Source organism: Aulonocara stuartgranti, assembly GCF_965226115.1.
Source record: "Aulonocara stuartgranti genome assembly, chromosome: 6".
NCBI classification, from domain to species: domain Eukaryota; kingdom Metazoa; phylum Chordata; class Actinopteri; order Cichliformes; family Cichlidae; genus Aulonocara; species Aulonocara stuartgranti.
The window spans coordinates 33556190-33584164 of record NC_138944.1 but is presented as its reverse complement, the minus strand read 5'-3'; the positions used below and the strand labels follow the sequence as shown (position 1 = coordinate 33584164).

Genomic DNA, 27975 nt, shown 5'->3' with positions numbered 1-27975 from the left:
AGATCCCTGGATCTGAGCCCTGTTTCTCATCCATTCCCAGGACTGTTGTTTTGCTTTCTCTCTAAAGCCACCAAACGTGCGCTATTAAAAATGCAAATTTTACCTCACAGCGCACCTGGGTTTGTTTTTCTAGACCCGGGTGACTCTGTTTCTTTTAAGATGTTAGTTTGCATCACAACTGTTGTGTTAAAACGTCAGAGTCACATGGCAGGGCAAGCAAGCAACCAGCCAAGGCAGCAGTATTTGACTTTTCTCCAAGACTGATGTGATGCATTGTGCAACCAGATGAGATTTCCCCAGACCTCCAGTATATTAAAATGTGTTGGTGTAATCCTGTGCTTCTTTACCTGGGGATCTTAACCCTTTAAAGCTGGTCAGAGCGGGCACGCTCCGTTTTGGGTAACTATTTTTAAATCCTGGTAGCACTGCAACCACGTGAGCTAGCGCAATAATGTTTTTTGCATATGAAACCGGAGGAGTTGTACTTACATCTTATGCCATCAGCTTGTCCTACGTCACGGTTTCCTTCCACATATAGCTTTGCAAAAACTGCACAAAAGCACTTGCAGCAATATATATACATATACATACATACATACATACATACATACATACACACACACACACACACACACACACACACACACACACACACACACACACACACACACATAATATTCCAGAAACACGCTTATCCGATCAGCTGTTTGTAACACTTCCTACGTCCATCAGCGCGAACTATCGCATGTCTGCCATGTCCTGCCCGAAACAGGAAGTGACATCATTTAAAGGGGGGTTGCACTTAGGTACCTAAAATAATTTAATGTGAAATGAAATCTTGCAGAGCATGCTGTGAGCTAATAACATCACTTAAATCCAGACTCAGAGTGGTGATTCACTACACACACGCATGCACACAGAGCTGACTCAAATCAACAAAATCTATTTAAAGCCATACATGCAACATGTTTCTCCAGCAGCTGCTGAACAAGTTGAAGCATAAGCATCTCTAAATGTTTCTGCTCATGTTTACCTTGCTTGCCTACTGCACCAGCATGTCTTAACAGCATTACAGTATCACTTGTGCCATAAACAAATTGCAGCATGTCTGGTGCTTCACTGAATGTGTGCTCATGCAATTTAGCCTCATAAAATGTAATGTGAGGTTAGTACTTTCAAAGCGGCTTATCTCAACACTGTCTTTATAGTGTTACCTCTATATACCCCCACGGAGGGTTTTAAACCAAACAATCAAGATGTAAATGAAGTGCGGACTTTTAGCTTTGATTCAGGCAGACTGCCTGAAGTCGAGAGCTCGTGGAGAGCAGCAAATGTTGCGTTTCCTTCCTTGAGATGCTCTTCCAGACCTTTACTGCTGCCACCTACAGTTGCTGCCTGTTTTTCTGACTCTCTGCTTCAGTTTTTCGTTCAATTACTGAATAACATGCTCTATTGCACTAATGTAACTGACTTGGCCACCCAAGAATATCTTATTTCTTTGCCTTGAGAAACTCTAGGGTTGCTTTTGCAGTATGCTGCGGGTCATTATCTGTTTCCACTGTGCAGTGTCATCTGATCATTGCAGCATTTGGCTGAATCTGAGCAGGAGGTATAGCCATGTACACTTCAGTTCATCTGACCGTCTCGCCCTTGAGTGTTCCCAGGGGTGTGCACCTCGTTGGAAACTCTCTGTACGTGACTCTGATTACATGTTGTGAAGGGTTTTTTCTTAACCATGTTTTTTGCTGTCACTCATGGCATTCTTCATAACGAGAGTTCAGGTGAACAGCTACCAAATGCATGCTCAACATCACCAAATCTATTTGTTTTGTAATAAGGAGGGAATATTTAGTGTTCATGCAGTGATTTACTGCAAGAAACAGTAAAAAGAATTCAATGCTAAACATTAATATTAATTTGCCCTAATTTATATTGGCTAACCGTTGTGTTTAGACTTTAAGACTTGGGTCTCTGAAGTTTAAATTGTACCTGCTGTTCCCAGGCACCTGGACACAAATGGTGCTGTCAAAAAAGAATGACTCATATTAGTCTTTGAGTTTTCCTAGATGCTATGGAGAGCATGTAATTCGGACTCACTATCACTGTGGATCTTTTTTGGTTGCCAAAATGGACAGACTGGGTGTAAATCAGGCAGGAAAACCTGAAATACACCGCACTACACAATTTGCGTAACCACCAAAATTAGAAGAAACTAATTAGTCTCCTGCTTGTACCTGACAGGACACGGGTTTGTCGTGTTTGTTAAATACAATTTCGCTTTAATGTGAATCTTACAGTGAAGAGTATAATGAGTAAAGCTGGTGTTTTTATTTCAAGGCAGAGTTGTGTAACTGTTTCCCGTTACTCTCTTTTATCCAGATTAGAGCTGAGGACCGCTTAAAGCGGTGGAATCCCGCCCACCCTGCACCGCCCGATAGGCTAGACCCTCCACAGGAACCAGCAAGAAAAGAGCATCATTTCAGGGATCCCATAGAATCCATGGGAGACCTCCATACTCGCACTTTCCAGCTTCAAGATGACAAAACCCCTTACTTTGTGCGCACCAAAGCTGGAGCCCTTTGCTTCAGGCAGGGGACAGAGGTAGCTACTCCTAAAGAGTACTATGGAAAATCAGGGGGGTCTGCGGCTAACGGAGCAGTTGGTCGGGCTGTTGCTGCCGGGCAACGGAAACCTCTGGAGCTCCAGCAGCAGCCCACCATTGTGCCAAAGGTCAAAGCTCGGGCCAAGGGCAACGGGAAGCGGCTGGTCAAGTGCGTTTGTCGGCCTGGGTGGCACGGACCTTACTGCGGGGTTCCCACAATGGTGTACCACTCCAATCTGCCAACTAAGGAGCGGCTGACGCCCAGAGAAACCCCGCGGAGGGTGATCAACGCCATCAACGTCAACCACGAGTTTGATCTGCTGCACGCACGCTTTCATGAGCTCTCAGAGGCCGTGGATTTGTTCCTCGTGTGCGAATCGAACTTCACCGCCTACGGAGAGAAACGGCCTCTCAGGTATGATTCAAAGTTGTTTTTTGGACAGGTGCATGTGAAGGGATTATAAAAACCGCCCAACCCCCCGCGGTCAAGGTGTATTTGTGTGAGATGTGTAGTCCTCTGTGGCCTTCAGTTTATGACTCTGTAGTGCCCGACAGTACGCATTGTGAAATAAAGTGCAAACTCGGCAAACTTTAAACTGGATTAAGTCACAAGAACAGTGTGTATATGTTACAAAGGCCATGTTATGTCATCTTTATGTCTTTATAATGATAAATGAGCTCACATGAGGACACACTGCTAAACAATAGAAGCTCCATTTGTGCTCATTTTTTTTTTTCTCCCAGCTGCTTGGTTACAAACACACACACACATACTTCCCCCTTTTTTTTCTCCTTTATCCAAGTTGTGACGGCGCCGTTTCAATGAGTCGTTATTGTTTGCAGCTTACCCTCTTTGTTTACAGCCAGCCCTACTCGTGCTCCTCGAGTATCCGCGTGCGGAATAACAATTACAGTTAGCTTCCTGTGGCGACGACATGAAACGCCTCGAGGGCAAATTTTACAGCAGATTATGACAAGAGCAGCATGATTGACTCTGCGTGTAGCCTTGAAGGGAGAGATCGGTGTGTTCAATCATCGGATGTGACACTGCATGAAAGCGGCTATGTTCTGCGATCGCCGTCTTTCGCTATGCATATCAACAGGTTAATTGAGTTGTTCTTCTGGACAGTTTGGCGTGAGGAGAACGGCTTTTCTCTGCTGAAAGGTGCCATTTGTCAAACAAGTGCCTTTCTGAACTGTTTCTTTATCTCTTCTGCCACATTTTGACAACCTTTTATAAATGGGCCACAGCTGGAATGTATTTTGTTGACCGTTTAATGCGATATTGGTTTGCAATTTTTTATTTATTTTTTTTTTCAGAGGGGCAAAAAATTATAATTATAAGCCTTTTAAATTTGTGAAATCCATTACAGGGAACGTCACATTATGGATGCATGATACTGCAGTTCTGTTGGTGTGTTTCCCACCAGAAGGCATCGTGTAATAAATGCAGTGAATCAGTTTCCTTCATTAATTTTGTTTCTTGGCACAGTCACCTAATGCCACTCAGAGATGGGGAAACTCGGCACAACTGTAGACTGTGTCAGCAACATGCTAATACACAAATGATTAGTACCCCTATGAAATTTAAAGTTTTTGTCCAAATCTTCCCAAGACAGCAAGTTTCTGTAGAGATCAAATTATTTCAGAAAAAAGACCAGAGTCATTATTAGAAACTGAAAAACTGTCTTTTTGTTTTTTTGTTTTTTTTAGCTGTAGCATATTTATTTTTAATGTTCATAGCTTGTAAAATCTAAAACGGAGGACAACCTTACAATTTACAAACCGTGAAAACTCTTTAGCTGTCACTGGAGAAAGCATCACACTAAAAAAAACATCTGTTTAGAGTAGAGAATAACGGTTTTCAATCACAAAAACAGGAGATGGATATACAAATTTAAAATAGTGTTTCAAGTGTCAAGAACTGGAGTAAGAAGTATCATCAAGAAATTTAAAACTGCTATTCACTTCTCAGTTCAATAATGGTTTTAAAAGGGAAATTTTCACAGGGGGACTAATTGTTGAATAATTATTAATAATTCTAAATGATAAGCATTTGTGTTACCCTTTAACACAATCCTAACGTCACAGACGGACATGTCTTGTAACTTTTGCTGCTCTTGTTAATAACATTACCGACATTGTTAGCCTTATTAATATTAGCCATAGCTAATAATAGCTACCCTTATAATAGCAGATTGGCTAATGTGGCTAACGGGTAACTGCTAATAGTCAAGCTAACTTTGGTGTGCACTTGCTAGCTCAAAATGTAGAAAGTGTAAGTAGGTGTTATTGAAACTGAAAATTCTCAGTGTTCGAAGTTTAGGAAAACTAAAATTGCAAGTGGCAGCCTTACTTTGACAAGAAGAATCTACGCTCTTGCTAACTTATGTCTGCTACATGTCAGTAAAGGAAAGCAATGGCTGCCTGGAACAGTAGGTAAAATTAATCTAAATGCAACTGTGTTACTTAAAATGCTGAGCTTAAAAAAAAAATCCTGTTAATTTTCGTTTGGATCAAAGAATCCACGTAATTACATTTTTGTAATCCCTCCCTCAGTTTCCTGCGGCTCCTTCTAAACGGTACCTATGACTACATACGTCACAAGATCCTGTACGTGTTCCTCAACCACTTTCCGGATGGGGGTCGGCAGGATGGCTGGATCGCCGATGACTACCTGCGTACCTTCCTGACGCGCAATGGCATGTCCAGGGTGGTCGGTGCGCGATCAGACGATGTTTTCGTCATCAACGATGCCGACGAAATCCCAGCACACGAAGGACTACTTTTCCTCAAGCTGTTCGACGGGTGGACAGAGCCTTTCGCCATCCACATGCGCAAGGTAACAGAAGTATCTCAGCTTTCGTGTGTTTTCTACAAGCAGCCAGTTTGTTACGTGAAATTAAGATCTTTTTTTTTCACCATGTAAGATTAAGGGAAGAATAAATGTGGTAACAGTATCTCATTCTTCTTGCAATTCTCCTGTACTCTTTTCTCTGTGTGTGCAGTCGTTGTATGGCTTTTTCTGGAAGCAGTTCGGGTCTCTGGAGGTGGTGTCGGGCTGCACGTTGAGGATGCTGCACGACGTGTACGATGGCGACGGCATCAAACTGCGTCGTCGCGAATATTACACTATGCCGGGTTTCCGCAAATACGAGAATGACACCGGCCACATCCTGGTGCAGTGGTCGGTGGGAAGCCCGTTCCACTTCGCAGGGTGGCACTGCTCCTGGTGCTTCACACCCGAGGGGATCTACTTTAAGCTGGTGTCGGCGCAGAACGGAGACTTCCCGCGGTGGGGCGACTACGAGGACAAACGCGACCTCAACTACATCCGCGATCTCATCCGGACTGGCGGCTGGTTTGACGGCTCGCTGCAGGAGTATCCCCCAGTGGACCCCAAAGAGCACATGTACGCCCCCAAGTACATGCTGGAGAACTACGACAGGTATCGCTACCTCTTGGAAAACCCTTACAGAAAAGAGTCCAGAGCGAATGAAGGCTAGGTGTCAGGTGGCCAAAAAAATTTAAATGAAAAACATATGTGAAAAAAAAAAACAAAACGCTCGTAGGGCCCAAGTGATTTTGGGGGGTGGAACGATACTGATGAACTGCTTCTCTCATTGGAGTGAAACTAAATGTATCTCCACCAGGCAGCACTGATGCTGCTCTTTAAAGTCATTACATTGGGGTCAGAAAAAAGGGAACACTGAATCACATCCATGGATTTTGAGAGGGAGCTTTGAGATGAGAGGATAATAACCACTGAATCTTAGATTTCCTCATTCCTCCCCTTTTCCGGGAGGCCCCGCGCTATCTCTCTATTTGTCACCCGTCCTTCCTTTTGTCACCCACCGATTCGACGCGCCTGTTCTCTGAGAGAAAATGGCAGCAAGGAAAAGCCAGGGGTCTATCGCCGGCAGGCCCCTCCATGGATCTGACAAACTCTGAAGGGAAGGACCGTTTTGGTTTTGTCTGTGTTTACTGAAGTTTACAGATTGACCGATGTTCCCACTTCACTCTCCACCTCCAGATGTCTTCCTGTCATATTTGGTGACCTCCTTCCAGACATAAACTCCTGCTCAGATACTTTCATTGCTCCCGAGTGTCGGTAGGACATTACAGAAACCCCCCCCCCCTCTCACTGGAGCACCGACAGCCAAATGAAAGGGAATGACTCAGTAGAGATGTTTCAGCTCATACATATGCTCACGTTCATCTACATGCGCCTTAGAGTTGTCTGTGTGTGCTTGAAAAAGGAAGCGTGGGATTGGGGGTGGGCTATATGGGGTTTTTATTTGTATCATATTTTGAGAAAATGGAAAGGAAGAAAGAAACTGATGGGAACAGGAAAGGAGGATGAAACTGGGATGAGAACCTGAGAGAGAAGGCAGGAGAGAGTGTGAGGGGAGTATAATGAGTGAGGTGTGTGTGTGTGTGTGTGTGTGTGTGTGTGTGTGTGTGTGTGTGTGTGTGAGAGAGCGAGCAAGAGAGTGCGTTTCCCAGAGCTTACAGGCAGCTCTGAATAAATCATGCCCCGTCTATGGCATCTACGGCAGTTACTGCCATTATTGTTCGTCCAGTCCGATAGCAGCTGGAAGAATATCACCCTTCAGTTTTTCATCTCTCTCTCTCCCTCTCTTTCTCTCTCCATCTAGCGCCTCAGATAACTTTGTTTCCTTGGAAACTATGTGGAAAAGAGGAAATGGGGATGGGTGTTGTTAAGACGAGTGGGTGGGTTCATATCAGGCAAGGAGCTGCAGCATTCGGATGAGGTCGACCCCGACGTTGAGTCCCTTCGGTTAGATACTCAGCTTTCTGCTCAGCTGCCAATCACAGATCGTCTTTTTCTTTCACTTATCCTGATTTTTTTTCCTCCCCCTCCTCAAGTCTGTGTTTTCAGCTTTCTCTATTTTGCAAAATCTCCCAAGTCATCCTCCAACACACACACACACACACACACACACACACACACACACACACACACTGTGGATCCTATCTATTCTGTGTGTTTTCTGTTATCCTCACAGGAATGCACCATTTCAATAACAGGGGTCTGTTTATCTTCTCTCTGCCTCGTTTCTTTCCCTTTGTTTTGGGGCAGCAGTTGCCATGGCGATGCCTTTTCTGATGCCCTACAGATGATTATCATCATAAACATTTAGGCAGGAGCGCTCATGCCTCTTGCCTTCTTTCTGTCGTAAACAGCTGTCGATGTGGAATGGATGCCTAGATCACCCCCACCCCAACACACACAGACACAGACACCCACCCATCCGCCCAAGTTGTCTGGCAGAAGTTGATGATGATGTAGAGCCTTGGTATGAGTACATGGGTAGCCCAGTGGGACAAGGATTAGTTCTTGTTGAGGGCGTGGAAGTCGTAGCTGGAATATTTACCGTGCTGCGGAGCAGTTAAAGATGTGCGCCGGGCAGACGAGCAGCGATCAAGAAATTATGAGCACATTGATTTTTGTTTTAACTGCAGATTGACCATATCCACCATCTACTCTTCAAACCTGTCTGGGCTTTACTTTAGCTTCTGGCTTCTTTCGAGGTTAAGACCTCTAGAGGTATAAAAACCACTTTTCTTGTAGTAAACACCGCCTGTCGCTGACGCCGCCTGAGATCATATCAAACATTATTTTGTAGCTTTAATTTCATCAGACGCTGACACAGCCATGCATCGAATGCCTCAAATGCTTTTTGTCCCCATTATTTTCACCTCCAAACTCCTCAATCATTAAAACGCTGCTCTTCCCTTACAGTTCCAATGCCATTAATATGTTTTTGGGGACTTATTTCCATAAATTGGTTCCCTTCTCAGAGCTGGGAGACCACTTGGTGGGGAAAATTAGATTAGCCAGCAGGCCGCCGACAGTTGTGTCAGGGCCCGTGTCGCTGCCTCGATGGCAGCGCGGTCTGTGCCGGCATCTGTTAGGGTTTTGGTTTTGATGCTGGGAGCCAAATCCTGATCCAAACCCAGAGGGGCTGCGGCGAGAAAAAGAGCTTTAAGCAGGATTTGATGGGAGAGGAAGCGACGATAATGCGAGATTCAACGCCCTTTGTCTCAAAATGAGATTTATTTATTTTTATTTATTTTTTAAATAGAACGTGGGTAACATACTCATGGTACGACTCTAGGTCAAGTAATGAATGAGGTGTCACATTTTTGTACTAAAGCTCTCATTTTCTTCAGTCTTCTTGCAAAAAGCACTGACTGATGTTTTCATTTGAGACTAGATCTGACTAAAGTTTCTAATGTGACTCACTTTAAACAAACAAAACCTGCCAGCCTCTGATTTCAGGGCCTCAGACTGCACTCATAGGAAGACTCACTGCTGCAATCACTTTGCACATCTTGCATATCTGCGTGTCGGCTGACAGATAAGGATGTGTGGACTGCTGAAAGACGAGTCAGGTTTACCTCGCTTGGCCTGTTGAACTGTTATCACTTAGGTCGCCACGACACGCTCCTGAGATCTACAACAGGCTGAGGTCACCGGCCAAGATGGCCGGCCGGCCAGTGTAATAACAGGTGAGGGAATGCGCATGCAGTTTTCCCCTTAATTCCTCATGCAGAACCAGACGTGAGTAAGAAAGAAAAATGCAGAGCCTCTCATCACTCAATCCTTATCACTAAATGTCACAGCGCTGCAGAGCTGGGCACAGTGTCACACACACACACACTCACCATTACCCAGCACACACCCGTGGGTTTTCTTTTATATCTTTTGTGTTTTCCCTGGTTCATCAAAGTATGCCAGTTTGCATGAGAGGCAGAAATGTCCCTAAATTAATCAGTTTGTGTTTTTTGTAAGTACAAGCCAGAGAAGAACCAAGAAGGGAAACATATTTCAGACTGAGCAGAAACAGGAAAATATAAAAAAGACAAAGAAACGAAGAAGCAGCAGCAGTGGGTTTTTCCCAGTATACAAAGTCGAAGCTTGATGAATGGAGACTGGAATCCAGAAAGAGACATTTTGGAAATAATCCTTCCGCTGCTGTTCCCAGTGACGGACTCATTGGATGAGTGCGGAGGAGGGAGGTAATACGCTTGACGGAACGGCTTCGGTTTTTCCACTTTGATGAGGGAGAGGGAGTCATCATGGCGATGAAATAAAAACCATTCCAAATGAAGGGAGCGCCTCATCCTCCCCGTAAAAAGACAAATCTATAAAGCAGTGACAGTTTAAGTGAAGATGAGGCTGACTGGCTCGTGTGTTGTCCACGCTGCCTCCCGGGACTTGCGGTGATTTTTAAAGAGGCTGGCAGGAGTGCCAAATAGGGGTGTCTTTCTTGCTCAAGGACACTTGATTGTGACCACTCAGCAGGCATTAAAGCACTGAGGCACTTATGTTTTTGGACAGCTCTGGCCTGTTGCTTTCTCTTGGGTTTTTTTAGACACCGTCAAACGTAAAGCCTTTAAAGCAGTAACAGCGGCTGTAGTTGAAGTGCAGACTCGTATAAAAGAACGGGCACAGCCATTGTGGCCTCAGCCTTTGACATAGTGTGCTTTTGAAGCCATCTTTTTAGACATAGTTGTTACTTGGTTAGTTAAATAACTGCACAGCAAGCTTATTTCTCTGGAAATGACATTTAAAAATGTTCCCACAGAAACCTCCAATATAAATACAGTGGAGGTCCAGTTCACTGGCTTGGATTAGATGAGATGAAGCCCAGTCAGCACTCACCTTTCCACTCAAAGCAGCCACACTTAAAAGCCTTAATGATAAATTTATGTGTCACACTTGTTTATTTCGGCTCTAAAGTTTTTAACCCTCAACCCCTCCCTCAGTTTTTCTTTTTTTTCCTTTTCTATAAATGAGAGAACTGGATCCTTGCCATTTGTTTTTTCTTTTCCATTGTTGTTAGCTTGTTTTTGGCCCACAGGCTGCCCTTTTCCTGCCTTGGATGTTGTGCGCTTACGTTATTATTTTTGGAATAGCCGATCTATAACTCCCAATCTCGCCTGACCTTAAGAATGTGAACATTTTCAATATCTGTGACGGGCGTTTTACCAAAGATAAAAAGTTTGAATTTTACTCTGATCAGGTTTTTGTTTTTTGGCAGTCTGACAACAAATAACCTGCAGTAACACCGCAGCACTGTTCAGTCCGCTTTGGGGTTATTAGTAGGAAAGAGCTCGGTGTCATCTCTTTTTTTGCTTTCAGTTATTGATATTAATGACAGGAAATAACCACTGAGAAAAACTCTGTTTTGAACTGGAGAAGTCTGAACATTGGCTGTAAGTGCTGTCAGGGCTGTTTGCTGAGGGTGTGTGTGTGTGTGTGTGTGTGTGCTCTGCACTTCCACCGCTTCCTTTCCCGTACACACGACTGCTGTTGGAGGTGTTGAGATAGCCTCCAAGCTTACAGATCCTACATTTCCCATAACGCACCTCTGTGACTTCTTTTTGCTTCCATGTTAAATATTCATGTCTTTCACATTCAGTGCTGCCAGTTTACACCACAACCTTGTTAAAAGACATCTCCAAGGCCCGGGTTAAGAGAGGTGATGATCCTGTTACCGTGACATCGCCAGAGTAAATGTGTCGGCTCCGCCCTCTTTTCAGTGCATGTATGCTAATCATCCACATATGTTTTGTAGCATTTGGCTTTCGTGTGTATCGTGCACAGATGTGTTTCTGCACCACCCACACCCATCTGCTGTTGTGCTCACAGAGTAGCCGACCGACTGCCCGAACGGGCTAACATGCCATCATGGCTCTGGCCCCCCGCCAGGCCCGTGGCCCCCACCGATTGATGTTTTCCGAGAAACATTAGCAGGAAGTAGGCCAGAAAGAGAGGAGGGGTAAGTGGGGAAAGTAGTGCTCCTTTTAGAGAGGTCTTTTTTTTTTTTTTTTTTTAAGTCAAACTTTATTCATGTCTCATTAATGCCTCCTACACAAATCTGGGAAGCATGGATGGAATGTATGGAAACACGTGTGCTCTGTAGAGAGAGGAACATGCCTGCCATCGAGCTGCTGTCGTCTCGGCTGTAAACACATAATTATTCTCCCCATGTAATAGACGGAAGCGTTCACATTCCACAAACTGAGCAATCGGATTCACTCTGGCAGCTGCACTTCGATGTGTCGCTAATTGGAAAGAACTCTGTGTTAAACCACAAGCGCTACAGGGAAACCAGTCTCTACCCCAGTGTTTCTGCAGTTAGCTTTGATTTGTCAGTGATGCACCAATTTGTAATCCAAACCAATAAATGGCCGGCTCACTCAAACAAGAAAAAAAGGAGCTTTTTCCACTTCTATGCGACGATGCTGTGTTTTAAATATGGTTTTATTTGCCCACATTTCGTGACGTGAGATTTCTGCCGCCCCCTTAATGCGGGATTAGCTGTGAACGGGATTTCATGTATCGTTTTTGGTGCTTACAGCATTTAAAGATTAGTGTCACTTCAGTTTTGCTTGGAAATACCAAAGAACCGGTCCTTACGACAACTATTGACAGTGAGTCCTGTGGATTAGCTGGAGCAAGCACTGATTTCTGATGGAGAATCAACAGCAATCTCTATTTTTACGATATCCCACACACGCAACGACAACGGAAACTAGTTGCAAGCAAGACTATTTCAGTGAACGAGTCCTTTAAAGCATTCAAACGTTGCATTCACTGTCAAGTAAAAGCTCCCTTTTTTTTGTTTACAGTTCATCAAGTGGACGCACTCGCTGCAGTTAAGCAGAGCAGCCGACTGGTGTAAAAGAAAATAAATTGCTCTGTCACACAATGTCACATCAACAAAGAAGCACATTAACATATTAACCAGCAGTTTAGAAGCTCTGTTGAATGTGAAATAGTGGAATTGGCTGGCAAATTCAACCTCTGTAAACATAACGGGCTTTATCAAAGGAATGTGCCTGGAATTTATAGGACAGGTGAGCGTGTCTGGGTGTGTGTATGTGCGGGTGCGCGAGTGTACATGCTTGTAAGTCAGGAGTCATAACACTTGTGAATGTGTTCCAGGACAGATTGTTGGCAAGTCCAGGCGTCCATATGTTGTGACACTGCAGATCAAAAAGATGAAAGTCAGCGGAGCACCGCGGAGACAGATGGACGCGGTGACACATACTGTACGTGCGAGAAAAGTCGGGCAAGCAGACAGGCCGACACCTGGCTGCAGATCAAACGCAGTCAGAAACTGAGGCGGAGGTTGGCGCGTACGCGTTTGTGTGCCATTGACGACACTCTGTGGCCAAAAGTACGACGACATCCCCTCGTCAGTGCGTTTATGCGTTTATGCTTGCTGCTCGCAGGGAGGTTTTTCTCGCAGCCTGGTTTTGGAAATAAATAAATTAAATACCTGGGACTAGAATACTAAAATTAAAAGCACTATTTATTCCGAGTTTACAACAAAAATAACTCCGGGTTTGGTTTAACTGGAGTCCGTCTTAAAAGAGCCTCTTTGCTTTTCAGCAATGCTGCCACACTGAAAATGGCTGCAGTTCACCTCGAGGGCGCTCATGGGAGCTTTGGTGGAGTAGCGGTGTATGCCGCTAAAACAAGAACGAGGGAAAGAGAGAGCCTTACAATCAGACACATCATTTCCACATTAACACCCCCCCCCCCCCCCCCCTTCATGTGAAGTCAATCAGTGTGTTTGTCCTTGTGGAGTTTTTGCTTTTTAAGTTCTTATATTGTTTTCGGGGGTTTTGTGAACATCTGAGAAATGCAGAGATGACGAGTGTCTCTGTTTTTCTATTTGACTTTGTTTTTGTACTTTTTTTTTTTTTTGTAATTTCATCCTCTTGGCAGCTTGATATTTAATGTCTTTTAAAGGCTGTGTGTGTGTGTGTGTGTGTGTGTGTGTGTGTGTCTGCTCAATAGCACTGTCTTAGTCTACTGCTAGATTCTAGATTAACTTCCCTCTCAACCTCACAGATCTTTTACCTCTTTTGATGCCATAAAGGGGACGTCGCACTGTGGCGGCCATCTTTTTTTGTTGTTGTTTTCTCTGGGATTGTTTATTTTTTGGGCTTTTTTTAAATTTTATGACATCATCCTTTCCTTGTGACAGCACAACATAACCACCTGATTCATGTATGTGTGTTTAAATCTTTTTTTCCTTACTATGTTGATTTATGTTCCCATAGTAGGACCGACACACTCGCACTCATTCACACACACTCAGTCTACGTACATGCTCACAGAGACGCACACAGTCCAGCCTCTGTTTTTTTGTTGTATTCTTACTGTGCTCTGATTGTGTCCGAGTCCTCTGCTGGTCGGACAGTCAGACTACTGTAGGCGCTCTGTTTGTGCCCTCGCTTTTATGCGATCGCTATGAAGGCTCGCCATTGTGTGACCAAAAAGCATTTTTGTCGTTGCTCAGCCACTCAGAACCGGTTTGGGCCAGAGTCTTGACCCAAGAACAACCCAAATGCCATTTATCTCCTCATGTTTGGTGTTCCTGTGTCTGTCACACAGCAGTGTGGTGCTGATTTGATGCTTTCCTTCCTGCTTTGTGTGTGGTGTTTGCTTTTTTTTTTTTTTGCTTTTCTTTTTCTTTTTCCTTCAAACAGACAAAGATGTCAAAAATGATCAAAACATATTTGGAAAAATAGCTTTTTTTTTTTATTTTGAATTGCATGCTGAAACACAGAGACTACTTCTGCCTACAAAACTATGAATTGCACCTTAACTGGAGGGATGTGTTTTTCTTTTAGGTGTTTTTTTTTTTTTTGTTTTGTTTTGTTTTTTGCATACACACAAATAAATGCATGGGGGGGGGGAGCGTGAACTGTTTGTGTGCTTCTGAGATAAAACACGTAATTGTCAGCGTGTCAGGAAATCTGTATATCGTAAAACAGGGTTGTTTTGTTGTGCTTATCAATGCCAGATTTCACTGTAATTGATTCAGTCACCGGTGTTTGGGGCACGATGGCTTCAATAAGCAGCTTCAGAACATGCTTTTTTCAAACAAAACAATAATCAGTGCTTACGGGTTTTTATAAAAATTGATTTTATTCAAAAAAACTGACTGTATTTAAAAGATGATTCTTTTTGCTGCCAGATGGTTCGCCCCCTGCTGGCCATCAGAAGAAATGTGGCTATCCATCTTCTATATACAGTCAGTGGCCTAAAAACTTAACACAGCATTAATCCAACAAGTTATCAACAAAGTAACATCTGCATCTGCTTTCATTGGCCTGGCCTCACACGGTGACCGTTAAGAGGTTTTCTGCTCATCCCTGTCATAAAGCACATCTACCTGCCGTCCATCTTGTCCTTGTGAAAATTTAAAAATGACGCTAGCATACACAACACACACGTGCACATATCTACAGTGGAGCGTCAGCAGATGATTGGCACTCACCACGGCGTTGCCACCCGGCCTCGTGTCCCCAGGGGCAGAGTCATGTCTGCAGCCAATTAATCAACAGGGCAGTCAGCCACATCCATACCCATCTGATGCTCACCAACCTCCTGCCAGTGTGCCAGATTTAGCTTTCCCCTGTTTACACAGACTGCGTTTGGTTAATAAGAAAGGAATTTAAAACGCTACATGACAGGGATACTGAAAATGTTTTTGAGGGGTGTTTTTGTTGGAAAGATCCCAGTGAAATGTCTGGGTTTCAGCACTTTGTTTTGTTTTTTTGGGGTTTTTTTGTTTTGTTTCTTTTTTTTAATATTATTATTATTAGTCTTTTGCTAAATGATTGCATTGTTTAAGAACTCAAAACATGTTTGCAGAGACTGTAAGGTTTTTCTTTGTTGTGCAGTGGCATCATATGACTTTACCACCTGGGACGTATGTAATATAATTACAGAATTACTGCTGCCCCTGCCTCTTCCTGTCCCCGAGCACTGATGATGATTGTAAATGTTCACATAGTTTTATTTTTTATATCATTGTTGGGGCTTAAATTTAGTTTCTTCTTTTTATCTTTTTGTTTTAGAACAGTTAATGGGTGTCTGTGGGGAAAGTGTGTGTGTGTGTGTGTGTGTGTGTGTGTGTGTGTGTGTGCGTGCGCGCGCGTGCGTGTAGTTACGTGTCTTACTGTATGCGTGCGAGGGATGATGCAGGGTGTACGTTGTTTCGTGGCTCCCGCTGCACATCGGCCCCTTTGCCCGTGTTCATCATCGTTCCAGTGTGTTCAGGTGTTCCCACGCCTCTGCGTCCATTCATCCAAAAGAAGAGCGAGGGAGAGAACAGGAGATGGAGGATGTGGAAGAGGAGAGTGCAGAGGGGCTTTTCCCCTCAGAAAGGGGGGGGAAAAAACAACCAAGAGAACATACTTTTGAGAGAAAAAAAAAAGATATTTTTCTCCTCTGCTGGGTCACAATGAAGAGTGTAAATTTTTAAATTAACTGAAAATGATGAATAAAAAAAAAAATCATTTGTTCTCTATATGAATGACTATGTTAACCATGAACAAAAAGTAATGACTTCTATGACAAAGACATATAATAAATTAATTTTAAAATTTTAACTCTGAGTTCTTCGAGGCTTTGGTTGAAGGTGTTTGGCTGATGGGAAGTGTGTTTAATAAATTACGGCGACTTGCATCATCTCACTAGAGGGCAGCACTGCAACACACATCATTACATCTCATTAGGATGCATCACTTTAGAGGCTCTGGACACATTTTAATAGCAAACTTTTAATGATGAGAAATTCTAAGTGCTGCAGACTGAACATTTGTGCACCTCTGCAACGATCATTAACAAATCTATCATTTAAAGTGTTCCGGTTACTTTTAACTATAAGTCTTAAATCACAAAGATTTTGACAGAGTAAACACTTTAGGGTTGGAGCTCAAGGAACAATGCAGGTTATTTGGCATCTTTAGTTTAAATGTGCAAATGATTGCATCATAACATGTAATAAATAGGGAGCTCTGATCAGACATAACATTATGACCACCTGCCTAATATTGTGTTGCCCCCCCTTTTTTGCTGCCAAAACAGCCCGGACCTGCTGAAGACTCCGCTGGACCCCTGAAGGTGTGCTGTGGTATCTGCACCAAGACGCTAGCAGCAGATCCTATATGTAGTGGACGTTTTGAAGTGGGGCCTCCATGCATTGGAATTGTTTGTCCAGCACATCCCACAGATCCACAACTAGGTTGATATATGGGGAGTTTCACCAAGTCAACACCTCAAACTTGTTGTGATCCTCAAATGATTCCTGAACCTTTGTTTTGTTCAGCATTATCCTGCTGAAAGAGGCCACAGCCATCAGGGAATACGGTTTCCATGACAGGGAAAGCTGCAGGTTTGGAGATGACCCAGTCATCTAGCCATCACAGACTGGGTCATCATCAAACTAGCTGTTATCCTCATGCTTGCCCAGTTTTCTGCTTCTAACTCACCAACTTTAAAGACAAAACGTTCTCTTGTTCCCTAATATATCCCACCCACTAACAGGTGCCACGATGAAGAGATACTATTAGTACCTGACCGATGAAGTGTTCACTTCACCAAGTTATTGATGGGTTACTGCCAGCTCCCTTTTATAGCGGGGTGAGGGTCGTTTGCTAGTTTCTATAAATGCAGAGAGGCCTGACAGTTTTAAGGAGAGGGATTAACCTGTGCTACGCTGCAACATAGTCGTTTGGCACTATATTTATATTTGTATCACCTGTTGGTTCATTTTTGCTCCACTTCTAATAGTCTCACACCTCCACTGGGATTATGACCTGCTCCGAAAACAGAACAGAACCCACAAAACTCATTTTCATGTGTAAAAAGTTCAAAGTTATAAAACAAAAACAACAACAGCAATAAAAGGCTGGCAAACTACTCAAAGCCCTAAACCTCTACCACATCAGTTAAGGGTGTTCATTTTTGAAAACAAAAGAGACGAAAACAAAAAGCTTTGAGGTCACGATGCATTCAGCTGGACAGAGGGAGCCACTTTGTCTAAATCTTTGGTTAATGTTGAGTTTAAGTGCCAGATCAGCCACAGTGGACCAGGGTGTAACGGCTCCCAGCCCAACCACACACACCAAGGAATGTACTGCTGCTGTTTTTCTCAATCTGAAGTGGAGGCAACCACAAACAAAAGGTCTTTAAATATCTGAAGACACTCACACACACGCAGGCACACTGACGCCAACAGCTGCAGGCACAGTACGGACGTAAAATAAACATTAATACTTTCAGCCAGCAGGATGCATGAAAACACACACTGACATCAACAACCGTGGATGTGCTGCACGAGAGTAATCGAGAACAACAAATGTCACTGTAAAACAAATAGGACATTCAAATCAAAGGCACAAACCACTGGCTGTTACACAGCCTCCAAGAACATATCCACAGTTTCTAATATGGTGCTATGAACTTTTCCCTCCTTAAAGCTATATAAAAAAAAAAAAAAACACCCAGCACGCCCCTGCGGGCGGTTTATCCTTCAAGCTCGGGTCCTCTACCAGAGGCCTGGGAGCTTGAGGGTCCTGCGCAGTATCTTAGCTGTTCCCAGGACTGCGCTCTTCTGGACAGAGATCTCCGATGTTGTTCCCGGGATCTGCTGGAGCCACTCGCCTAGCTTGGGAGTCACCGCACCTAGTGCTCCGATTACCACGGGGACCACCGTTACCTTCACCCTCCACATCCTCTCGAGCTCTTCTCTGAGCCCTTGGTATTTCTCCAGCTTCTCGTGTTCCTTCTTCCTGATATTGCTGTCATTCGGAACCGCTACATCGATCACTACGGCCGTCTTCTTCTGTTTGTCGTCTTCTTCTGTTTATATATATATATATATATATATATTGTAACATTCACAAGAACCAGACGGTTGGGGTCTCAGTTTGTCCGTTTATTCGGCACATAAGCCAGCGGGTTGTTAACTCAGGGGGAAGCGCTCTCGAACTACACCTCTCTTCAGCCTGGCACACACACAGAACAACCAGGTCCCCCCACCCCTTCCTGTACACCACCCTCACTACTTCCTGCAGCCCAACCAAACATGAATCTTAAAGGAACAACAACAGTGTGCAGAGAAAACCAACATGTCACTGTCCAGTAACACTTAACCATCGTTACACTGCCCCCCCAGCAATAAGTTCCTCGTCCCCGAGGGAACGACACAGTCTCTGAGGCGGGGCGGTAGCCTACGTTCCCTCCTTGACCTCCTGAGCCCCTGAGGAGGACGCGGAGCTTCGGGGCTTTGGGGTGAAGAGTCCGAGGGGGGGAACGCAGCCCCGGTCGGGGGCCCCTCTGAGCAGGGTCATGGACGCTCTGTACACGTCCCTCTGGAAAGGAGGGGAGGGACTGTCCTCTGTAGGGGGCCATCCGGTCTCTGTGCAGCGCTACTATCCTCCCCCTAGGAGGCAACTGCACCCTGTAAACAACCTCCCCCACTCGCTCTAGGACGCTGCAAGGCCCCACCCAGCTGCTATCCAGTTTAGGACACCGTCCCTTCTTCCTCTTTGGGCTGTAGACCCACACCAGCTCCCCAGCACGGAAGTGCCTCCCTTTAGTGGTGATGTCGTAATTCCTCTTTTGGCGCAGGCCTGCCTTCGCCAGCTGCTCTCGAGCGTAGGAATGTGCAGAATCCAGCCGGTCCTGCAGCTTCCTTGCGTAGTCCCGGCCCGGTGGTGCCTCTGGCGCGTCCGGGGGTTTCCCAAAAGCCAACTCTGCAGGAGTTCTCAGCTCTCTCCCTAACATGAGCAGGGCAGGCGTACATTGGGTGGAGTCCTGCACTGCCGACCTGTAGGCCATGAGGGTAAGGGGAAGATGGTAATCCCAGTCCCGTTGGTGTTCTGAGGTAAGGATGGCTAGCTGCTGGGCCAGCGTCCTGTTAAACCTTTCCACCAGCCCATCGCTTTGGGGGTGAAGTGGGGTGGTGCGGGTTTTCTTAGTCCCAAGGCGTTCACACATGGCAGCAAATACCTTGGACTCAAAGTTACGCCCCTGGTCACTGTGGAGGGTCTCTGCTGTTCCAAAGCGGCTGAACATCCCCTCCACTAATACATCAGCGACCGTCTCAGCCTCCTGATCTGGGATGGCGTATGCTTCCGGCCACTTGGTAAAATAGTCCATGGCCACAAGAACATAGCGGTTTCCTCTGTCTGTGCGAGGAAATGGGCCCATGACGTCCACAGCTACTCGCTCCATTGGGGCTCCTGCTGGTTGCTGCTGAAGCTGAGCCCGGGACTGGTCTTGTGGCCCTTTGTGTGAGGAACATGCATCACAGCTGCAGCAAAAGTCCTCCACATCCCTCCGCTGTTGACCCCAGTAATAGCCCTGGCAGAGGCGGCGAAGAGTCTTGGAGACCCCAAAGTGGCCAGAGCCAGTGCTCCCATGGCAGGCTCCCAGCACAGCTGACCTCAGCGACCTTGGCACCACAACCTGCCACCTCTCCTCCCCCGTGGCAGGATCCTTCCAGGCACGCTCCAACACCCCCTCCTTCAGCCTGAGAGCTGCAAACTTGGCCCACAGCCCCCTGGTACAGATGGAAAACCCAGTGACCTCATCCCAAAGGGGTTGCTCCCCCTTCTCCAGCCACTGCAGGACCGGCAGCAGGTCTGTGTCTTGTTCCTGCCGTGCCCTCCACTCCGCTGCATCCACCACCAGAAGAACCCTGCAGGCGAGCTGTGCTGCTCCGTCTATTGTCGTGAGTTCCCGCTCTATTTCCTCTCGCTTCTCACAGTAACAGCAGCCAGCTGCAGCACATGGGCGGCGAGAGAGGGCATCTGCGTTAGAATGGTGCGTCCCTGCTCTGTGAAATTGAAGGCTTGGAGCTCCTCCAGCCAGCGAGCCACCTGTCCCTCTGGCTCCCTGAAAGACATCAGCCACTGAAGGGCAGCATGATCAGTTCTGACAACAAATGCTGTGCCGCACAGGTAGTATTTAAAGTGTCTCACCCCCGCCACCACAGCCAACAGCTCTCGTCGTGTGACACAGTAGCGCCGCTCGCTCCTGTTCAGGACCCGGCTGAAGTACGCCACCACCTTCTCCCCTTCCGGTCCAACCTGCGACAACACCGCTCCCAGCCCCACATTATTTGCGTCAGTGTCCAGGACAAAAGGCAGGGCGGGGTCAGGGGGGGCAAGGACTGGGGACTCTGTCTGCGATCTGCGGAGGGTGTCGAACGCCTGCTGACAGTCCTGGGTCCAGATGAAGTCACGGTCCTTCTGCAGCAGGTGGAAGAGTGGTGCGGCTATGGAGGAAAAGCCCTTCACAAACCTCCTGTAATAAGACGCCAGTCCTAGGAAGCTTTTGAGCTGTTTCTGGTCTGCTGGTGTGGGCCACTCGGTAATGGTGTGAATTTTTTCCTCCAAAGTGCTGATGCCCTCACGACCCAGCTTGTGGCCCAGAAACTCCACCTCCCTCCTCATGAAGTGGCACTTGTCGGGATGCAGCTTCAGGCCTGCAGCCGCCACCCTCTCCAACACTTGTCTCAGGGCATCCAGGGCAGCATCAAAGGAGCTCCCGTGCACTAGAAGATCATCCAGGTAAACCAGACACCGTTGCCGTGGGACGCCAGCCAGCACACTGTCCATGAGCCTCTCGAAGGTCGCAGGAGCGTTGCAAAGGCCAAAACTCAGGACTTTGAACTGCCATAGTCCCCTGTTAGTGCAGAAGGCTGTCTTCGGTCTGGATTCCGGGGACAGTGGCACCTGCCAGTAGCCACTCCGCAGGTCCAGGGTGGAAAACCAGGAGGACCCGGCTACTAAGTCGAGGGACTCATCAATCCTGGGAAGGGGGTAAGAGTCTTTCTTCGTCACTTTGTTGAGTGGTCTGTAGTCCACACAGAAACGCATCCTAGGACTTTTTTTCTTAGGCACCATCACCACCGCGGAGGCCCACGGGCTATCAGATGGTTCTATGATGCCCGCCTTCATCATTTCACACAGCTCCCTGTCTGCAGCCTCCTGATGAGCCAGGGGCAGGCGGCGGGGGCGCACTTTAATAGGCTGGGCATCCCCGGTCTCAATGACGTGCTCTACCAAGTGTGTCAAGCCAACATCACTTTCTTTCAGGGCAAAAATGTCACTAAACTCTTTTAGTACCTGCCATAGACTCTCTTGTTGCTGTGGAGTCAGCCCCTCACAGTTCTTTGACCAGATACTCCTCACTGCTGAGAGCCTCTCCTCCTCCTCCTCCTCCGCTCGCTGTTCTGCTGGCGGGTCTGCAGGGGTCTCTGCGGTGGAGGTGGACGCCGCGGCAGATGCTGTGCAGACCGGGGGAGGAATAAGCGGCACCTTCTTCCCATCAGGGAGTACGAGGAGGCCTTTGCCTAAGTCCAGTACACCACCAATGGCTCGTAAAAAATCCAGCCCAAGGATGCAGGCGTCCTGCACGTCAGCCACCCAGGCAGCATAAGACACACCGAGGTCCCCCACCTTGAACTGGAACACTCCCTTCCCTCTCATTGGGGCCAGATCACCGGTCACAGTCTTAAGTTGCACGTTAGTCGGTTGTACAGCAGCTCCGGTTGGGACAATATCGGGTCGGACCAGCGTTGCATTGGATCCCGTGTCCAGCAGGGCCGTACAGGACACCCCCGCAATCGTCACTGGAACATGGCAAAAGCCGCCAACCTGGGTCCAGCCCACAGTGATGGCCGCACCGGGTGGAGGTGGCGGTGGTGTGGGGATGTCGTTCTCCCAGGCCCGTGTACTCCCGCCTACACGGGCCCGTGGGCGTTTCCCTGAACCGCTGCAAGCTTGGGGCACTGCCTGATGAGGTGTCCGACTTGTCCACATCCCCAGCAGCTCTGAGGTCGGCGGTGTGGGCCAGCCCGAGGGGAAGGCGACTGCAGCGAAGCTGTCTGCACCAAACTGCACAGGCCCGCTGGCGTCTCCATCTGTTCCACAGGTGCTGACACAGCCCTCACCACGTGTGCGTCGTCAGCGCCCCCAGAGGATCCTGCAAGCATCTCCCTCTCCAACGCTAGCTCCAGGGCTGCACTGAGTGTGGCCGGCCGAGCAAGCTGAGTTTGCATGCGGAGCTCTTTAGGGCTCAGGGCCTGCAGGAACTGGTCCCGAGCTAACTCCGCCTGCACTGATGGTGGCATGCTGTCATACGCCCTCCGGCAAAGGCACTCGACTTCATGGGCCAAAATGCGGAGGGGCTCACCTGGCAATCTGCGTCTGTTGTGGAACTCCGACCTCAGCAGCACTGGTTGGTTATACTGCCCGAAGCGCCTCTGAAGTGCTCCGACCAGAGCATTATAATCTCCCCTCTGCTCCTCGGTCAGCAGCAGCAGGCATGCAGCTGCATCCTCACACAGGCACAAAGCCAATTGGAGAGCTTTATGTTCCTCAGACCAGCCAGCTGCAACAGCTAACAGCTCGAACTGTGCGATAAACACTTCCCATGGCGTCTTGCCGCTGAACTTAGGCGTTTTTATATTCGCTGCAGCTTGCTGGGCGCCGCCATGTTTGTTTACATCACGTGACGGCGCGCCAAGCGAGGTCGACTCCTTCCCGCCGGAATCGCGGCCGCTGTGCGAACAGTTCCCGAGCCTAGTCAAACCTGGAGAAAATCCAGCCTCGGCAGACAGCCGCAGCGCCGTTTCCCTCACTCCATGGGCGGGCGAGCGCGGACGAACCTCCCTCTCCTCCCTCTCCTCCGTCTCCTTCTTAATCCTGCCCGGCAACATCCTCGTCTCGTAACGGCAAGCGTCGCCGGCAACAGGGTCTCGGGCGTTCTGGGGTTCTTTTTTCTTTCTTCACTTCTGACACCAATGTAACGTTCACAAGAACCAGACGGTTGGGGTCTCAGTTTGTCCGTTTATTCGGCACATAAGCCAGCGGGTTGTTAACTCAGGGGGAAGCGCTCTCGAACTACACCTCTCTTCAGCCTGGCACACACACAGAACAACCAGGTCCCCCCACCCCTTCCTGTACACCACCCTCACTACTTCCTGCAGCCCAACCAAACATGAATCTTAAAGGAACAACAACAGTGTGCAGAGAAAACCAACATGTCACTGTCCAGTAACACTTAACCATCGTTACAATATATATATATATATATATATATATATATATATATATATATATATATATATATATATATATACTGTGAGGTAAAGGCCCTACAATAATAATAAGCAAGCACTTGACAACAGTGGAAAGGAAAAACTCTCGTTTAACAGGAAGAAATCTCTGGCAGAACCAGGGTTGGGGGTAAATATGTGATTTTTTTTATGTGTAATATGATAGAAGTCAGAGGATGAGTCAGCTTTGTGTTTCTCTTTCAGCTTTCTGAAGCACTTTGGGGCCAGAACAGCCGCTGATCTATCAGCTATTATATTTATCATGTTAATGTGGACGAGACACAGAGGTGAAAGGGCAGCACATGCTGGCCTTACTTTTTTCATCTGGACTTTAAACAGTTTACTTGATGTCTAGTGTTGTGTTTGCAGCGTGTTTCCACTAAAACATTACCTAAACTGTTTGTAGTAGTATTATCTTATACCAACAGTATTCTCTGCATCCCAAATGAATACATCAGTTCAAAGCTGAAGAAGGTAACATATTTTTCTGTATTATTACACATTCAGAACTGTCAGCGTGTTGTATTTAAAGTGGTCTGACAGAAGCTGACCTCACCAGGGATTTTTCCAGTCCCAATGAGCTGATCAGGAATCTCTATAGATAGGTATCTGTATATGAATATGCAGCATTATTCAGAAAGCTTTCCTATTTCCACTGTAGCCCTGAAAATTCAAAATATCAAGTGATTCAAACACTTTCTTGATGTTACCGAGATTTACACTTTCAGACAAACGTTCTGACAACCTGAACTTTCCTAGCAGTCTGTGAAGGAACAAATGAGGGAACAGATTCATGAAGCACAAACTCAAAGCCATCAGCTATCAGTTGACAAGGACTTTTATTAGGTTTATAGAGAAAAACATTTTTTTAAGCAGCACAGGATACAAATATCTGTTAGGGTGTATAATAATTTTCTGAGTCATCACCCAAAACATCCGTCCAAGATCGCCAGTTTTACTGTAGGCAGAGTTTAGGTACCTGTATGCAGGGTTGGCTGAACACTGTATAAGCTTGATGGCGGTGTTTGGCTCAAATCACGAAAAACTGCACTTGCACTCACATAAGTTATATTACAACTGTACACGCACAGCACACTCAGTGCCCTGGATTTTCATATGCGTATGTTTATTTCTTGACCTGTTGTTTCAAGTGAAGCAAAATGATTGTAAAATAACTCAATTTAGACATACATAGCTGTGCCTTTATCATTTATTACTACAATGCAACTTAAAAATGGAACTCGAATCATAGTAAACTCCTGAATATGACTTGGTCCACAAAAATCTCATACTGGGAAAGTAAAATAATTTCACATAGAAGTTGGAATATGGTCCAGTGAGGAACCAAAAGTCAGCAGGGAGTTTAATTTTTTTTTAATCCATTTAAGAGGCATATAGCATGGTTTGCTTAGTGGGCGGGGCTAAGAACTGCAGGAGAGGCAGACCCAGGCTTTCCTGGATTTTTGCCTGCTGTAGGCCTAAGTGATGAAGATCAAAAAGATGCACGAGGAGACACAGAGCTCAGCCTCAGGGGAGTCACAAGCTACTGTGATAACACTCAGAGCCCAGATAAATAAGAGGAGCGCCAAATCAAATATGTGAATCCATCCACTGTGGTGAGCCCTAAGAAATAAGGGAGCCCTACCTGGGTCAACACAACTGATGAAACCTTCATTTTTATTTCATTTTTTAACAATCTTCTCAATTAAGATTTGGTATTTGATTAGAAGTCCGAGTTTTCTCTTTACTTCTGCACTTAACAGATCTCTGTTTGTGCAGCATGTCAGGTGTACTGTATAAACAAAAGTCAGATTGCAGTCTTTAAATCTAAGCTGGGCCTTTATTGTGAAACCCCCTCCTCCACATCTGGTCTCCTGACAGACATGGTCATCGGTCCAAAGCTATAATCCATCTTCCATTATTGATACGGGCTACATGCTGAGGTGGTGTTCCTGTCAGGGGAGAACTTCTCTGCGGTTTCCTTCACAGGTTGCATTTGAATAATAGCAGAAATCAGCAGAGGTACATTATTAAAATTGAAATCTGAATAATAACTCACAGAGGTAATTCACATCTGAATAGCCATAGGCACAGCGCTGTGTCATAACTCACACAAAGCACAGCTCTGCTCCCATTTTGCCTTCAAATCATTAGTGATCCACAGTTAAAGCTCTTAATCTTTGACTATCAGAGAGAAACAATGGACGCCACACTTCCCTAAACATAAAAACACAGGATTTGAGTCATATCCTTACAAGGTTTGCGTTTCTGTTTATTGGTCCTTTGTTGTCTTTATTTACCACATCCCTCATTTTCCAAGCAAGTTCCACTCATCATCTTGTAATATCCTTTTGTGTTTTCCCTAATTGCTAATGACTTGCACTTCTGTCCCAGCACTTAATGACCTTTCAATTAAATAGCTCTTTCTCCAGAATTACAGTAGACACGCTATATATCTGGAGCCAAGATGGATAATTAAATGTGCTGTAGTGCGAAAATGAATTATGAAGCAGGAAATGCACGGCCCCAAGTGCAAGAAAAAAGAAGGTAAAAAAATCAACAGGAAAAACTGTGATTTTTCCCACAGAAACGATGAAGCAGAACAGCAAATATTTAAAAGCCTTGTTAGATTCTACATCGTTTATCTGTTATGTGTGTTTTGCTTTGCAATACCAAGCACCGGATAATCACAGAAATGAACGTTTTAAAGGAATGAAAACAATTTGCAAGGAAATGTATTATGACTCAAGTCTGCTGCCTCACAGTGTTTACATGTAGAGAATAGGAAAGAAAAAAATGACACATAGAAACCAGCTTTGCTGAAAACAATACAGAATTATAACCAGGATACTTAAAACTAGAGTACGTGCACATGTTCTGCTTAATAATCAGGCTGCTTCATAGGCTCTATTGTTTAGTGGCAATTGCACATTGCCTTTGTTCTACTTAAGGACCAAAGCACAAACAGTGTAAGTACACACGGTTAGACACCACACAATTACCAAAAAGTAATATGTCAAAATATGCAGAAAACACGATGAATATTTCAATCATATTTCTTGCAAAAGAAACTCAAGACATGCCTGAAAAGAGTAGCTGAGTAACTGAAGATATTTGCAGGAACAGCAGAAGAAAAGCCCCACTAGCAGAGGTGGGAAGTAACTGTAATCCGATGACTTTTTTCAAGTAACGAGTAAAGTAAGCGATTACTGATGCAAAAAAAGTAATTAGATTACTGTTACTTTCCCGTAAGCACGCTGCGTTACTGTGTTACTAAACAGTCATGTTGTTTGTGAGAGTGTCTCATGACAATTGATGTACGAGCTGATCAATTCTGTAAAAAGTGACTAAAACATTAGCGTCCACTGTTCACTCTGTATGGGAAACAACTTCTTTCCACAGCGAAAATTACACTTCAAATCTGAAATTCACAGAGAAACCCCTGGAGCCCCCCACTGACATGACTGCTGTGGCAAACCTCCACCCGCCCCACTCCTGCTAAACAGGTAAAAATAGATTTAAGAGCGACAGGACTCTTTGATTTTATTTATTTTTTGTTGTGTTTTACTTGCAACTATTTGAAAGAGTGAGTGTAAACACTAAAAAAATGTTTTATTTGATATGCTGGAATAGGCGGAAACTAGGTTTAAATGTTAAATAATTTTTTTCAAGTCAAAGACTGTTGCACTTTTGCTTAATGCAATGTGCATAAAGTTAAAAGATTAAAACTAATAAACTAAATAAGTGAGGCAACTAATCCTAACTCCAGTTCAGTTGTGGTTTTAGAACAGAATCTGAACAGAATCTCAAAAAGCTCCCTATTGTTCACATCTTACTGCAGATCAGGTGCAGGAACAAGTTTATCATGATCCCACAAATTGTACGCGAGCAGGACCAAAGTGTGCTTGACTGGCAAAGCTCACTGTGCAAGTGACTCCAAGCAAATCCCCACTTGTCCAGATTCTGCAGTTCTACCCATAAAAACCAAAACCCTGATTTGTTCACATCTTCACCTCACTTGCAACATTCACAGAGCTCCTGATTCATTTCCGAAGGACTTTGGGATTCCATACAGTTTTTGTGGTTTTCAGCAACTCTCAAAAATGTATCAACAATATCAACAATCGATCTCTTCACAGTCACCTTTGGGATGATTTCTCTGTGTGGAACCCCATAAATGCTTAGAAAGCACCTGGTTAGACTCCTGACCTGATGTGCTGCTTTTCAAACTTGGACTGAGTGAACTTGTTGACTAGTCGTCTCTTTTTTTTGCTTTATGGGTGGATCTTCAGGAATCTAATATTTCTTGTTTTTTTCTAACAACAAAGCACAAATTCCTTTTGAAATTTTAGTTTTTCACCAAGTTAAAATTAGAACAAATATTTCTGTTGCTTCAATATA

General features: G+C 45.5%; 1 protein-coding gene across 7 annotated transcripts in view; it reads left to right on the top strand.

Annotated features, from left to right (window-relative positions):
* The window catches only part of mgat3b (beta-1,4-mannosyl-glycoprotein 4-beta-N-acetylglucosaminyltransferase b), a 64088-nt gene extending 48037 nt beyond the window's left edge, over positions 1-16051 (top strand). For all 7 annotated transcript variants that reach the window (XM_082535070.1, XM_082535075.1, XM_082535072.1 and 4 more), the window contains 3 exons: positions 2380-3017; positions 5162-5444; positions 5611-16051. In XM_082535070.1, coding sequence (XP_082391196.1) covers positions 2380-3017; positions 5162-5444; positions 5611-6108 — 1419 coding nt within the window. In that variant the 3' untranslated portion in view covers positions 6109-16051. The remainder of the gene's footprint in view (positions 1-2379; positions 3018-5161; positions 5445-5610) is intronic.
* Positions 16052-27975: the final 11924 nt, after the last annotated feature.